Genomic DNA, 13,526 nt, shown 5'->3' with positions numbered 1-13,526 from the left:
CAATCGAGGTGAAGGGACAGACTCTGGAAAAGGTTGGTCTACATCTGTGTCTATTAATGTTTGACAGGCTTTGTTTCCTGAGCTTGAGACATTTACTTGTCTGGCAAAAAAGGATGGCCTCTTGATCCATGTTGGGGATAGAAGTGAATTATGCTGTGGGTGACTTGCTCGTAGTAGTCCAATAAGTATTGGATAAGTAATCATGACACAAACCTTGAGTTATTGACTGTTTATTCGGGAGCTCACAGGGAGAACCAAGACGATCTAATAATCACAAGTCACTCCGATGACAAAACAAAGTTGTGTGATTATATAGGTCACAATCATTTAACAATTAGCAATCTGTTAATTGCAGGATATTGAGCAAACTGAGGCACTTTGCCGAGTCACGTAATGTCTGGACAGTTTTGGTTAGAATCTGATAAGTATACAATTGGTCCTTGCAAAGAGAAGGATATTCCCATGGAAGGAAAGAATTTGTTTATCAGGTAGCAGTACAGCTGCAAGGCCGAGTGTCTCTATTGAGTCTGGAAAACACAATCTTAGCCTGGGAAACAGAAGCTTTGGCAAGCAGGCACTAAGCTGAGATTGAATGTGGTTTCCGGGTTTTTAACATGTGATAAAATAGCTGACCAGAATATAATAATTCTCCCACAATTCCTTCCTTCTTTTCTTTCACCAAATCAGGAAGTCAGTTCAGAGAAACCGGCAAAAGGAGGGATGTAGCGGACCCAGTGGGGCTTGTTGGCGATGGGGGTTTAGAGTCGCCAAGGTAACTGTCATAGTCCAGGTCACCAGGATCAGGAGAGAGAGTGTCAGTGAAACCATCCATTGGTGCGGAAATGTCAGAAATGAGAAGCGGCACAAGTTGGAAAGATGCTGGGATATTTGGCATCAGAAGGCAGCCGAAATGGGCACAGCACTGTTTCAGGAAAATAATGTTATGTGCTCGCAGAACAAAACCAGCAATGAGAAGCACAAGGCCCTGGAAGAGAGTGGAAGCCCAAGAGCCAAGCCAGCCACCCATCCATGTCCAAAGGTCCCAACGGGGAGTAGTGTCATGGAGGGAGGAGGCTGCCTTGCCAATGTGGGCGGCAATGTTAGTAATGTTGTCACTGGAGTCAGGGACGTAGGTACAGCAGTCAGAGCTGATAAGGGCACAAGTGCCTCCTTTCTCGGCTAACAGGGAGTCGAGGGCCATGTGACTTTGGAGAGCAATGGTGCGGACAGAGACCATCCCTGCATTGAGCAGGTCAAAGGCTGAAGATGTGGCATTGGCAATCTCTTCCAGAGTGGTAGCAATTCACTAACCCTCAACCTCAAGGTGGAGGGTAGCATAGGGAGGGGAGAAGGTAGAGAAAATGTGCTGAAAGGTTGTGAGCGCTCTCTTGATTTGTGGTTTGGAAGTCTCAAAAGGCAAAGTGTGGGAGTGGTAAAGGAAAAGGACAACATAACCTAAATCCCAGCTGCCAGTCCAGGAGGTAGACAGCCAGGGGGAGGCCGTATGGCCACAAATGAAATCAGTGCCATTGAAGGGCAACAAATGATTGCATTGGGTTCCAATCCAAAAGGTGGGAAATGGGGAATTTTTGGCGGTCTTGTTGGGAATGCTGAGGTTAAGTATGCTCCTGTCTGCTGTGGGCTGGTAAGCAGTTAAAGGAAGGAGTAGGGAGTGCAGACACTTACTGAAACCAGCCTGCCATCCTGAGGGATGCTTACTCTTGATGCAAATACTTCCTAGAGGTGGAGTCATGTCAGTGAGATCGGTGAGGAACAGGGAGGGGGGTGTACGGGAGGGGCTGTATTTTTTTTTCTCTTCTCTACCCCCACACTACTGCCTAACTGCAGGAGTGCTTATATTTCCCCCCGCACCCATGTTGTGTGTGTGCAGGTGTGAGACACAGTGAAAGACAACAAGTGCACAAATCTTTATTCAATTTCCACCACCAGGAAGAAAGGAAACACCTGAGTGGCCATGGACAAGCAGTGCCCCTCTCAGAGGGCAATGCTGCATGATCAAATAGTGAGGGGGAGGGCAGCGATCAAATCCAAATAGAGTTGGAGGGGGAAATAATACACTCCACTCCCTGCGGTGCCCACCTCTCTCTGAACAGTCCTAAGGTATTGGTGGGCACCGCGTGCTCCTTCTCCAGAGACATCCCGGCTCTGACATACCCACAGAGGAGGGGCAGGCAGTCGGCCCTAATGACCCCCTCCATGGCCTGCTGCCTGGACCTGTTTATGGCCAGTTTGGTCAGGCCCAGGAGCAGATCCACGAGGAGGTCCTGTGACCTGTCCTCCCCACTTCGCATTGGGTGTCCAAACATCACAGGAGTGATAGTATTGAGGCTGGAACCAACCCTTGAATGTATCCATTGTATATCCCACTGATTGCCAGCGGAGATGGGTATTATCCCCGTCAGAGTTTGGGGTGCTCACCCTCTTACGAAACCAGACGGATGTGAGAAGTTGTGACAGCAGCAGAATGACCCTGATGCAGCCCCCATTCAGCAGGGTCAGATTCATTAAAAGGTATGGATCTCAGGAGGATCCCTCCCTTGGAGTGAGTGGGAATATGGGCACAAACCCAGCAGCTGGAGATGTTGTCCTTTTCTGCATAAAGGTATGTCCTGTACAAAAAAGTATTAAACTGTAATTTCTGTTTACTAGAGGTTATCAGGCCCAATCAAACATAGTTAGAGAAAGAAAGATAAGGAAGAGTACAGTGAAAGGCAGAATGATGAGACTGAGCCATTCACGGATGAAGGCTGAAGATGTGTCTCTGACGGGGTCTTCTGGTGTTCCTCCAGGAGGTGGCGCTGGTTTGCATTGTGCTGTGTGTGTCCATGCGGCCTCCCCATGACCTTGCCTGCTGAACGGGGAACCAGCAGGACTAGGAACGGGCCTTTCCATCTCAGCTCCAATATGCCCCAGTCCTAATGCTGAGAAACTTGGCGGACCCGTGAATGTAAACTTTGAAGAGTTTTGGTGAACTGATGCAAATATTTCCCACTTGTCCAACACTACAGTGTCAGCTGTTTCAGCCATTGGGATGGTTTTGATTTATCTACTGAATACATCTACTCTTATTAGACAATATTCATAACAATGTACGCGAGGTGATTCTATAAAAGCAAGTTGTAGATAGCGGAAAACGGCCTACCAGGCAGGGAGGTGTTTAACAACCTCAGGACATCCCTCTTACAGCATGCATCCTGTATGTTTACAAGTTAAATACACTTCAGCTCTTTTCCTCGCTGCTTTCTGGAAATCGAGGTGACATCAGGTTTGTAATACAGTATTAACCATTCCCTCCTTGCCCAAGTATGTACAATAAAGCACATAATCAATTGAAAAAGGCTGCAGCAAAGAAGGAACACCAACCAGTCCATCAGGGATCACTCACATTTCGCTTTGAGTATCGAGGGAGTACCCTAGTTGATGCCATAGTTTGTGGTCTTCAACAGGGGGCCTCTCCTGTGATTTCAGTCCCATACCCAGGCCTGGCATTCCCATCTCCATATTGTCTCTATCCAGGTTTTGGGGTGTAAGGCTGCCTGCTTGGCAGCAGTATTTATCTGCTCATTCCTTTGGAGACTATCCATTGCCTCAGCGTGAGCTGAACATCTTGATAGCTGCTAGATTGATTGGACAAAACGGCATTACTATTAGTCTGCCCCATGGGGGTTAAAAATCCTCTACGTTCCCACAAGTCTCTGTAATCATGGCTCTCGCCAAAAGCACAGTGAGAGTTGAAGATCTCAATCCCCGGGAGGAGTGTCTCAGTTCCGAGATCAGTTAAATGAACACTAGGAGTATGGTCTGCTTCAGCAAGGTTTCACACTTTAATTAGTAACGGCCAGGCAAAGATTTGTCCAGCAACACAGATATTAAAAGATTCTGTGTACCTTGGAGAAACTGCGTGATTAACTTGGAACAAAAAGCAATCTTTATATGTTTCTTCAGAGACAGTACAGCTGTAAGTACAGAGTAAATCCAATAAAATGTAACAAAATTATATAATGGACAACAGGTTAACCCAATGATATTTCCTGGGAAACAATGTAGTTTCACATGCATTATCTCCTCATACTTGTGCTTCAAGGTTAGCTAGGATGGTCAATAATGTCCTATCTAGCTTAATTAGATCCATACTATGAAGAAGGCACTGTTTGCTTAATCTGTAATTCAGTTAGCTCAGGAATGCAGAAATGCAGCTTTTAGCCATTTTAAACACCGTGTTAATTTGCAGCCTGAAGCCATATTGTTCTATTACTTTATATTGAGATGCCATTTTGTGGTTAATAAAAGCTTCTGACAATAGCCTAAATCCAGGTATTAGATCCTCATCTGGTGTAGATCTGCTCCGTCACACAAAAGAAAACTAGATTTAAAGCCATACGTGCTATTCTGCTAATTTAATCCAGTTGATTTGTTTTTGTTTAAAAATGTGAAAACCTCGTGAACAGTCCTTCCAGTTAATCACTGGGTATTCAAATTTCTCTTCAAAATTAAAAATCATAACAAAACTGCGTGTCATTGTGGGATTTTGAATCTGGAAGATGTGCTTGGTAAAGTTTGGAAGAACAATATTTCAAAGTGAATGTTATCATGTTCAGTCTAAGACTTTCTGGAGATGAAAAATTTGCCCTTGAGTGTTTTGCAACACTTAATCAAGGTCAGTTCCATACAATATGCAGTCAGGTTGATGCGAGAGTTAAGAGCTGGGGCAAACATCAGAAATAATGGAGGCAGGAGCACAGCAATTAGAGGTAGAAAGTTAGCCAAAAATATAAAAACAGGAAGGAAAGTTTGGTCAGCTTTTCTTTAAAAAAGTTAACAAAGTAAGTGTTGGTTCATCAAAAAAAATGAGTGTGGAGATTCAATAACAGAGGATAAAGAGATGGTCAGAGAATTGAAAAGAGCTTGAATCTGTCTAGCGAGGATACAAGTAACACCCTGGAACTAGATGGAAATCAGGAATTGAAAGGGAAGGAGGAACTGAAGACAATTACAATTATCAGGGAAGTAGTGTTGAGTAAACTGTTGGAACTTTGAGTTCACAAGTCCCAGTTGGCCAAAGTATTTCATTCTAGAACCTTAAAGAAAAACTAGCTAGTGAAATAGTTAATGCATTGGTTTTAATTTTACAAACCTCATTAGTTTCAGGGGAGGTTTCTTTAGATTGGAAAACTCCTTTCTTCAAAACGGCAGACCGAGAACAGGAAACTGCAGACCATTTACCTTAACATATGTCATAGGGAAAATGTTCAAAGCTATGATTAAAGATGTGATGACAGGGCACTTGTGTAAGTTCAGGCAGCGTGAATCTGTTTTTGTCAATGGGAAATAATGTTGTAATAATGTTTTGAAGAACTGCCTTTCCGCATTGCGACTGAGCTGATGAATCTCCAGTGCCGACAGGGAATGGAATCCCTTCCCACAGTCCCCAGGCTTCTCCTCAGTTCTGGTGTCCTTTTAGCTCCCAGTTTCTGATGAACAATTGAAACTGTGATCACACTCAGGAAACGTGTCCAGTCACCCCCTGCTGCGAACAGTGTAATGTTTCTTCATCTGTGTAACTTCCCACAGCTCCTTCCCACAGACAGCTCACTGGGGCACACTCTCTCCCAAAATGGGGAAAAGACATACAAAAGTTGAGGAGTCAGACAAAATACGCAAGCAATAAAATGTCGAAATACGGCGGGGGGTGGGGGGTGGAATTGTGGCTCTCCCGCTTTTTTCCCTGTTGCCATTTGGACACTCAAAATCCCAAAGAGCATACTGCGCATGTTTGCCGGTGTCAGCAAACATTTGGGCATGCTCGTCACTGTGCGTTTAAAAAGGGCGGGACCTTTTCTTGATTGCCCAATAGGAACCTCTGGAGGACCGGAAGGACGTTGGTCCTCCTGCCAATCAGGGTCACCCCATTGTCTGAATGCGGAAGTTGGACCGTGAGGTTCTGTAGCTGCTGCTCGTGTCTGAATGAAGGTTGAGCTTTATCCCAGACTGCAAATTCCTCTGTCCATTATTTGTGAGTACGGCACTCTCTTCTCTTGCCACCTTTTCAATTTAATTTTCATTCTGGGGTTCAGTTGTTGACTTGCAGCAACTAAAAGGAAAGGGAGTGTGTCGGGGTGGGGACACACTCTGGAAACGTCGCTCCAGGTCTGTGTCTTAATTGGCAAAATAGACAGGCAGGAGGTTGGAAGAACACAGCAAGCCAGGCAGTACCAGGAGGTGGAGAAGTCAATGTTTCGGGTGTAACCCTTCTTCAGGATTGGGGATGGGTGTAGGGGGTGATGTAGATAAAGGGTGTGCTGGGTGGTGAAGTGGGCATAGGTGTAGACAGGTAGAGGGTTCGACCTAGACAAAAGGGAGGACTGCAGATGCTGGAAACCAGAGTTTACTCAGGGTGCTGCTGGAAAAACATAGCAAGTCAGGCAGCATCCAACACCAGGAGAATCAATGTTTCAGGCGTGAGCCCTGAAGAGCCCTGAAGTCCTCTCTTTCTCCTCACTGGAAGCAGAAGAGTTTGACTGAAGTGTATTGGTGTTAATGCCTTGATGTCTCATTTTGCTCCCACCTTCTCGGGGTCATTAACCATTTTGTGTCTGGTCCTTCCTCAAGAAGCTGCATTGCAGGTTCACCATGAATTGACACTTATCTTTTTGCTTCCCGAAATCAGACCTGCTCACTCTCAGCAGGATCCCAGTGTTGTGAAAGATACTAACTTTCAGGTGGAGGTATCCAAAATTCAGAGAGATGTCAGTCTTGATGTTTTTGCTTTTCTGCCCCTGTAAGACCCTGAATCAGCACCTTCAGGAGAATGAGTTAGAGCGGAGTGAGAACAGAGGGGAAAGGAGAGTGGGATGGTGCTTTCAATTTTGTGGAACAACAAAAGAATATTCCACAGAAAATAGAGTTGCTTGTTCTGAAGTTCTACCCAGCACTGATAGTGATGACTTTTGTAATCTCTTTTTGCAGAGTATTTGAAAATCTGAAGACTGAAGTTGCAAAATCAATGGATGAAGGGCTTATGCCTGAAACATTGACTCTCCTGTTCCTCGGATGCTGCCTGACCTGCTGTACTTTTCCAGCGCCACATTTTTCGACTGACTCTCCAGTGTCTGCAGTCCTCACTTTGATGTCAATGTCTGACAGTCACTCAATCCATCGGGACAGCAACGATTTTTGACTGTGATTCCTGTGAGAGGAATCAACGCTTTTTGGTTCCAGTTTGAGGACGTTTTCAGCATCAGTGGGACTGGACAGGAGACCTCACTGTTACAGCGCATTGTGTGCTTGGAGCCTGAAACAGTTATACGGCCTGGGAAGGGGATTTCACGGCAGGGAGGGGCTCTACACGTGTTCCTGTGCAGTTGAAGCTGTAGCCATGGAGAAACCTGAGGAATCCCGTCCTGTGGAGGAACCGTGGAAGTGTGGCGACTGTGGGAAAGGCTTCCGTTTCCTGTCTGCCCTGGAGACTCATCGGCGCAGTCACACCGGGGAGAGGCCATTCCCCTGCACTGACTGCGGGAAGGCCTTCAGACATTCCTCCCACCTGCTGGCCCACCAGCGGGGCCACACGGGGGAAAGGTCCTTCAGCTGCCCAGAGTGCGGGAAGGCCTTCAGCACTTCCTCCACCCTGCTGAGCCACCAGCATGTCCACACTGGAGAGAGGCCGTTCACCTGCCCTGAATGTGGGAAGGCCTTCAGGTATTCCTCCACGCTGCGGACCCACCGGCGTTTCCACACAGGGGAAAGGCCGTTCAGCTGCTCCGAGTGTGGGAAGGCCTTCAGGTATTCCTCCGCCCTGCGGAGCCATCGGCGCGTCCACACGGGGGAGAGTCCCTTCAGCTGCCCTGAGTGTGGGAAGGCCTTTACCCGCATCTCTGCCTTGCGGAGCCACCAGCGGATCCACACCGGGGAGAGACCCTTTACCTGCCCCGAGTGCGGGAAGGCCTTTACCGACATCTCCTCCCTGATGAAGCATCAGCGGATCCATACTGGGGAGAGGCCCTTTATCTGCTCTCAGTGCGGGAAGGCCTTCAGCACATCCTCCCACCTACTGATCCATCAGCGTGTCCACACAGGGGAGAGACCGTACACCTGCCCTCACTGTGGGAAGGCCTTCAGGTATTCCTCCTCCCTGCTGACCCACCAGCGGATCCACACAGGGGAGAGACCGTACACCTGCCCTCAGTGCGGGAAGGGCTTCACCCGCTCCTCCCACCTGCGGAGACACCAGCGGATCCACACGGGGGAGAGACCCTTCAGCTGCCCCGAGTGCGGGAAGGCCTTTACCGACATCTCCTCCATGATGAAGCATCAGCGGATCCACACTGGGGAGAGACCGTACACCTGCTGTCAGTGCGGGAAGGGCTTCACCCGCTCCTCCCAACTGCGGAGCCACCAGCGAGTTCACGTGCCATTGCAGGGGGATTGAAGAAGTTACGGCTGAGTCCCATTATCGATTGGACTATCAACCCAGTTCCGGAGATTCCCGGGTTTGAATCCCCCACGACAGATGGCAGAATTGGTATTCGGTCAGAAATGTGGAGTTTGGAATCTAACAATGAGACTGTTTCAGGGAGGGGTGGTGCAGGGGGGAAAGCCCCCATCTGATTTACTCTCTCCCTTGTTAGGGAAGGGAACCGCCATTGTGGGAGAGGATTCACTCAGTTGTTCCAGCTGCATCCTTTACCCGGTCTGGCCTACACGTGACTCCAGACCCACAGCAGTCTGGTTGACTCTACACTGCCCTCCCCCCACTGGCAAAGGAGCGGGGAGAAACTTACTTGGAGACAGGGTATGGGTTGAAATTGCTGAGTGAGGCAATACTTCCTCCGGGTTACGGCTGTACCAAGGATCCAGTAACAAAGGGACAACTTGGTGCTGGCCAATAGTAAAGACAGTGAGTGGGGGGGGGGGGGGGGTGAAGGGACAGGGGAGGTGTGGTGTGTGCACTTTCACCTTGAGCTGTTCAAAAAGCAACTACTTTTTCTCTGCTTTTTTGCTGCGGGGATCTGAATCTGTAACAAAGTTGGGTTGCAATAAAGGTTACCTGAACTTACCACTGGGATCAGACTCTCATTGAAAGCTTTGAGCTCCAAGAGGTTTTTTGTTTTAAAGCTGTCATTTCTTTCAGCCTCCTGCACTAAGCTTAGAACATAGAACAATCCAGCGCAGAACAGGCCCTTCGGCCCTCGATGTTGCGCCGACCTGCGAACTATTCTCAGCTTGTCTCTCTACACTATCCCAAAATCAACCATGCACTTACCTAAGGATTGTTTAAATCTCCCTAATGTGGCTGAGTTGACTACCTTAGCCGGTAGGGCATTCCACGCCCTTACCACTCTCTCTGTGTAAAGAACTTGCCTCTGACATCTGTCTTAAAGCTATCACCCCTCAATTTGTAGTTATGCCCTCTCGTACAAGCTGACGTCATCATCCTAGGAAAAAGTCTTTCTCTGTCCACTCTATCTAATCCTCTGATCATCTTTTATGTCTCTACCAAATCCCCCCTTAGCCGCCGCCTTTCCAATGAGAAAAGACCCAAGTCTCTCAGCCTTTCCTCATAAGACCTTCCCTCCAGACCAGGCAACATCCTGGTAAGTCTCCTCTGCACCTTTTCCAATGCTTCCACATTCTTTCTGAAATGGGGCAACTAGAACTGTACACAATATTCCAAGTGTGGCCGCACCACCATTTTGTATAGTTGCAGCATGATACTGCGGTTCTGAAACTCAGTCCCTCTACCAATGAAACCTACACACCATATGCCTTCTTAACAGCACTATCCACCTGGGTTGCAATGTTCAGGGATTTATGCACATGGACTCCTAGATCCCTCTGCACATCCACACTACCAAAAATCTTTCCATTGCCCAACTACTCTGCCATCCTGTTATTCTTCTTGAAGTGCATCACCTCACATTTAGCTGCATTGAACTCCATTTGCCACCTCTCAACCCAATTCTGCAGTTTATCCAAATCCCCCTGCAACCTGTAACATTCTTCCAAACTGTCCAGTACGCCACTGACTTTAGTGTCATCTGCAAATTTACTAATCCATCCACCTATGCCTGTGTCTCAGTCAGTTATAAAAATGACAAACAGCAGTGGTCCCAAAACATCCTTGTGGAACACCACTAGTAACTGGACTCCAGACTGAATATTTTCCATCAACCACCACTCGCCTTCTTCCAGTTTCTAATCCAAACTGCTAAATCACCCTCAATTCCATGCCACTGTACTTTCTCCATCAGCATCCCATGGGGAAACTTATCAAAGGCTTTACTGAGGTCCAAGTATACCACGTCAACTGCCCTACCCTCATCTACATGCTTAGTCACCTTCTCAAAAAACTGTGAGGTTTGTGAGACACGACCTGCCCTTGACGAAATCATGTTGACAATCTGAAATCAAATCGTTGCTTGCCAGATGATTATAAATCTTATCTCTTATAATCCTTTCTAAAATCTTTCCTACAATAGAAGTAAGGTTCACTGATCTATAATTACCAGGGTCATCTTACCTGCTGCCCTTCCTGAATAAGGGCACAACATTTGCAATCCTCCAGTCCTCAGGTTCTAAACCCGTAGACAATGATGACTCAAATATCAAAGCCAAAGGCTCTGCTATCTCCTCCCCAGCTTCCCAGAGAATCCTCGGATAAATCCCATCCAGCCCAGGGGACTTTTCTACTTTCACTCCTTCTTGAATTGATAACACCTGTGCGTAACTAGCCTTGATCCTTTCGAGTCTAATATCTCGTACCTCATTCTTTTCTTGAGTGAACACCGATGAGAAATGTTCATTTAGCACCTCTCCGATCTCTACAGGGTCCACACTCAACTTCCCACTTATGTCTTTGACTGGCCCTATTCCTGCCCTAATCATCCTTTTATTCCTCACATACCTATAGAAAGCTTTCGGGTTCTCCTTTTATTCTATTTGCTGAAGACTGTTCGTGTACTCTCTTTGAACTTCTTAATTCTCTCTTTCAATCCTTCCTCAGTGATCTGTAATTCTCCATCACCTCATCTGTACCATCTTGCCTCATCAACACACAAGCCTCATGGAACAGCATCATTAGACACAGAACTTATATCGAAAGATCAGTGTCATGCAACTGATAGAATATATTGAACAAATTGAGATAGTCTTCATCTCTTAGAATGGGTGCGGGCTTTGGTTCATTAATATGTAACAATGTTCTTGAGATGACATAAGGTTTTATGTAAAAAAAAACTCTGCTCAGACAATGCATTAAAGGTGTGAGATTTGAGTCTGTCAGTATTCCAACCTTGAATCAGACTGGTTCTGTTTCCAAAGTCGGAATTTGTAAAATATTAGATGCATTGACTGCCTGCAGATTGTGTGCTTTTTGAACAAAATTGAATGTATCTGCAAATATAATTCTGCCAATACAATTTCACCCCAAAGAGTAGTGTGTGTGTGTCTGTGTGCATGTGAGTTTGTGCGTGAGAATGCGCAGAAGTGTGTGTGTGCATGCTTGGGAAAGTGAGAGTGATGGAGTATGAGGCTGCGAGTGAGAGATAGCGTTGAGGAATATGTGTGTGTGTCTGTCTGTGTGTGTGTGAGAGAGAGGCTGAATAAAAGCAAGGGGTTGTACAGTTAATGGACGGGCCATGAGTCGTGTTATAGAACAGACAGACGGGCGGTGTGTTCAGGTACATAGTTCTTTGCAAGTTGCATCACTGGTAGACAGGGTGGTTAAGGCGGCATTTCGCAACATTGCCTTCATTGTTCACACCACTGAGTATAGGGGTTGGGACATCACGTTGAGGTTGTACAGGATGTTAGTGAGGCCACTTTCAGAGTACTGAGTACAGTTCTAGTGGCCCTATATGAGGAAGAATACTATTAGAGAGAGTTTAATAAAGATTTACCAGGATGTTGTAAGGACTGGAGGGTTTGAGTTATAAGGAGAGGCTGGGACTTTATTCACTGGAGCACAGGAGGTTGGGGTGACCTCATTGAGATTGATAAAATCATGAGGAGTGGAGGTAAGGTGAATAGAAAATGGCTCTTGCTTAGCGTAGGGGAACTCAAAACTAGGAGGGCATTATTTTTTAAATGAGAGGAGAGCGATTTAAAAGGAAGCAGAGGGGCAACATTTTGAAAAAGGGTGATTTGTATGTGGAATGAACTTACTGAGGATGTGGTAGATGCAGGTACAGTGACAACATTGAAACAGCATTTGGATGGGTAGATGAATAGAAAGGTTTAAAGGGATATGAGCCAAATGTAGGCAAGTGGGACTGGTTTAGTTTGGAATCCTGGTGGGCATGGACGAATTGGACCGAAGTGTCTGTTTCTGTGCTGTATACCTCTATTGAAACCAGTAGAATTCTGAAAGGGGCTGAACAAGATAGTTGCAGATAAAATGCCCCTTTGTGGGGAGGGTCTCGAAATCCGACAATGTGGAAGCAGGCCATTCAGCCCATCTATTTCACTCTGGCCCTCTGAACAGTATCCCATCCATACCCACCCCTTACTCCGTATTTCCCATGGCCAATCCACCCTAACCTGTACATCCCTGGTCACTATGGGTAACTTAGCACGGCCAATCCTCCCTAACCTACACTCTAATCTGTAAATTACCTTCTCAAGAATGTAATTTAAGTGCAGAGCTTTTCTAAGAAAAATGTCAGTTTGACTCAACATTGGGACACAGACAGAATTCACAACTATTGTCTCTGCTTACAAAAAGGGCAACGTCTCTTCGAAATGTAGATTCATTTAGATATAACTGCGTCACTTTACATATTAAGATATCCCTTTGAATGTGCCACATCCCTTTGAAATGTAATCTCGTCCATTTACATCTCTGTATTTGCAGAAATAGCCCGTTAAAATGTCCATGTCCCTTTAAAATGCAGATTGCTCCCTTTAGATATGAGGCCGTTCCGTTAGATGTCGGAATATCTGTTTAAATGGAGCCGTGAGCTTTCCCAATGTAGACAGGGCTCCTCGAAACGTGGCAGTGTCCCCCCTGCAGCTGCAGAGCGAGACAGGAGAGTTTGTTTTTGTGAATGAGCAGTTGTAGCGCGAGGTGGCTGTTGCTTGGTGACGGTGAGGCTCCCCTGGCCCCGCCCATCCCCCCCGTGCAGACGTCACGCGGGGGTGAAGGCAGTTGGGAGGAGAAGTCGCTCGAGCGGGGAAGCGGCGGCCGTTAGGAAAATGGCGCCGTGCGGCCCGGGGCAGACCCCCGTCACTGGTCACCGCCGCCTTCCTGGCGCAGCTGCTGTGTCACGGCCACACCGGCCGGCTGTACAGCAGGCAGGAGCCGGTGACCATTCTGGAGGCGGATGGGGTTAAGGGCCTGTTTGGGAACTGGTCGGCCGCCTGGGTGGTGGAGTTCTACTGGTCGTGGGGCGGCCCCTGTGTCAACTATGGGGCCACCTGGAAGGTACTGGGCCCGGGAGGTGAAAGGTGAGGCAGGTTGTGGGGGGGACGGAGGGGAAGGAATTTGGGGCCTGTCCTGTCATAGTCAC

At 47.1% G+C, this 13,526-nt stretch overlaps 2 protein-coding genes across 3 annotated transcripts in view; one reads left to right on the top strand and one right to left on the bottom strand.

Moving 5' to 3' along the window:
- LOC132807201 (zinc finger protein 229-like) overlaps nt 1-8,886 on the top strand; it is a 427,695-nt gene extending 418,809 nt beyond the window's left edge. Inside the window, exons 1-2 of one of the 2 annotated variants that reach the window (XM_060821502.1) lie at nt 5,933-6,034; nt 6,988-8,881. In XM_060821502.1, the coding sequence (XP_060677485.1) occupies nt 7,397-8,449 (1,053 nt within the window). In that variant the 5' untranslated portion in view covers nt 5,933-6,034; nt 6,988-7,396 and the 3' untranslated portion in view covers nt 8,450-8,881. Of the gene's footprint in view, nt 1-5,932; nt 6,035-6,987 lie in introns of those variants that run through there. The other variant, XM_060821503.1, reaches the window with a different exon arrangement.
- Nucleotides 1-13,526, bottom strand: part of LOC132807197 (zinc finger protein 91-like) — a 50,303-nt gene that overhangs the window by 16,977 nt on the left and 19,800 nt on the right. The window lies entirely within an intron of this gene.

The sequence above is a fragment of the Hemiscyllium ocellatum genome (assembly GCF_020745735.1).
Source record: "Hemiscyllium ocellatum isolate sHemOce1 chromosome 27 unlocalized genomic scaffold, sHemOce1.pat.X.cur. SUPER_27_unloc_10, whole genome shotgun sequence".
Taxonomy (NCBI): domain Eukaryota; kingdom Metazoa; phylum Chordata; class Chondrichthyes; order Orectolobiformes; family Hemiscylliidae; genus Hemiscyllium; species Hemiscyllium ocellatum.
The sequence above is the reverse complement of the archived record's forward strand: the minus strand, read 5'-3'. Positions and strand labels throughout refer to the sequence as shown.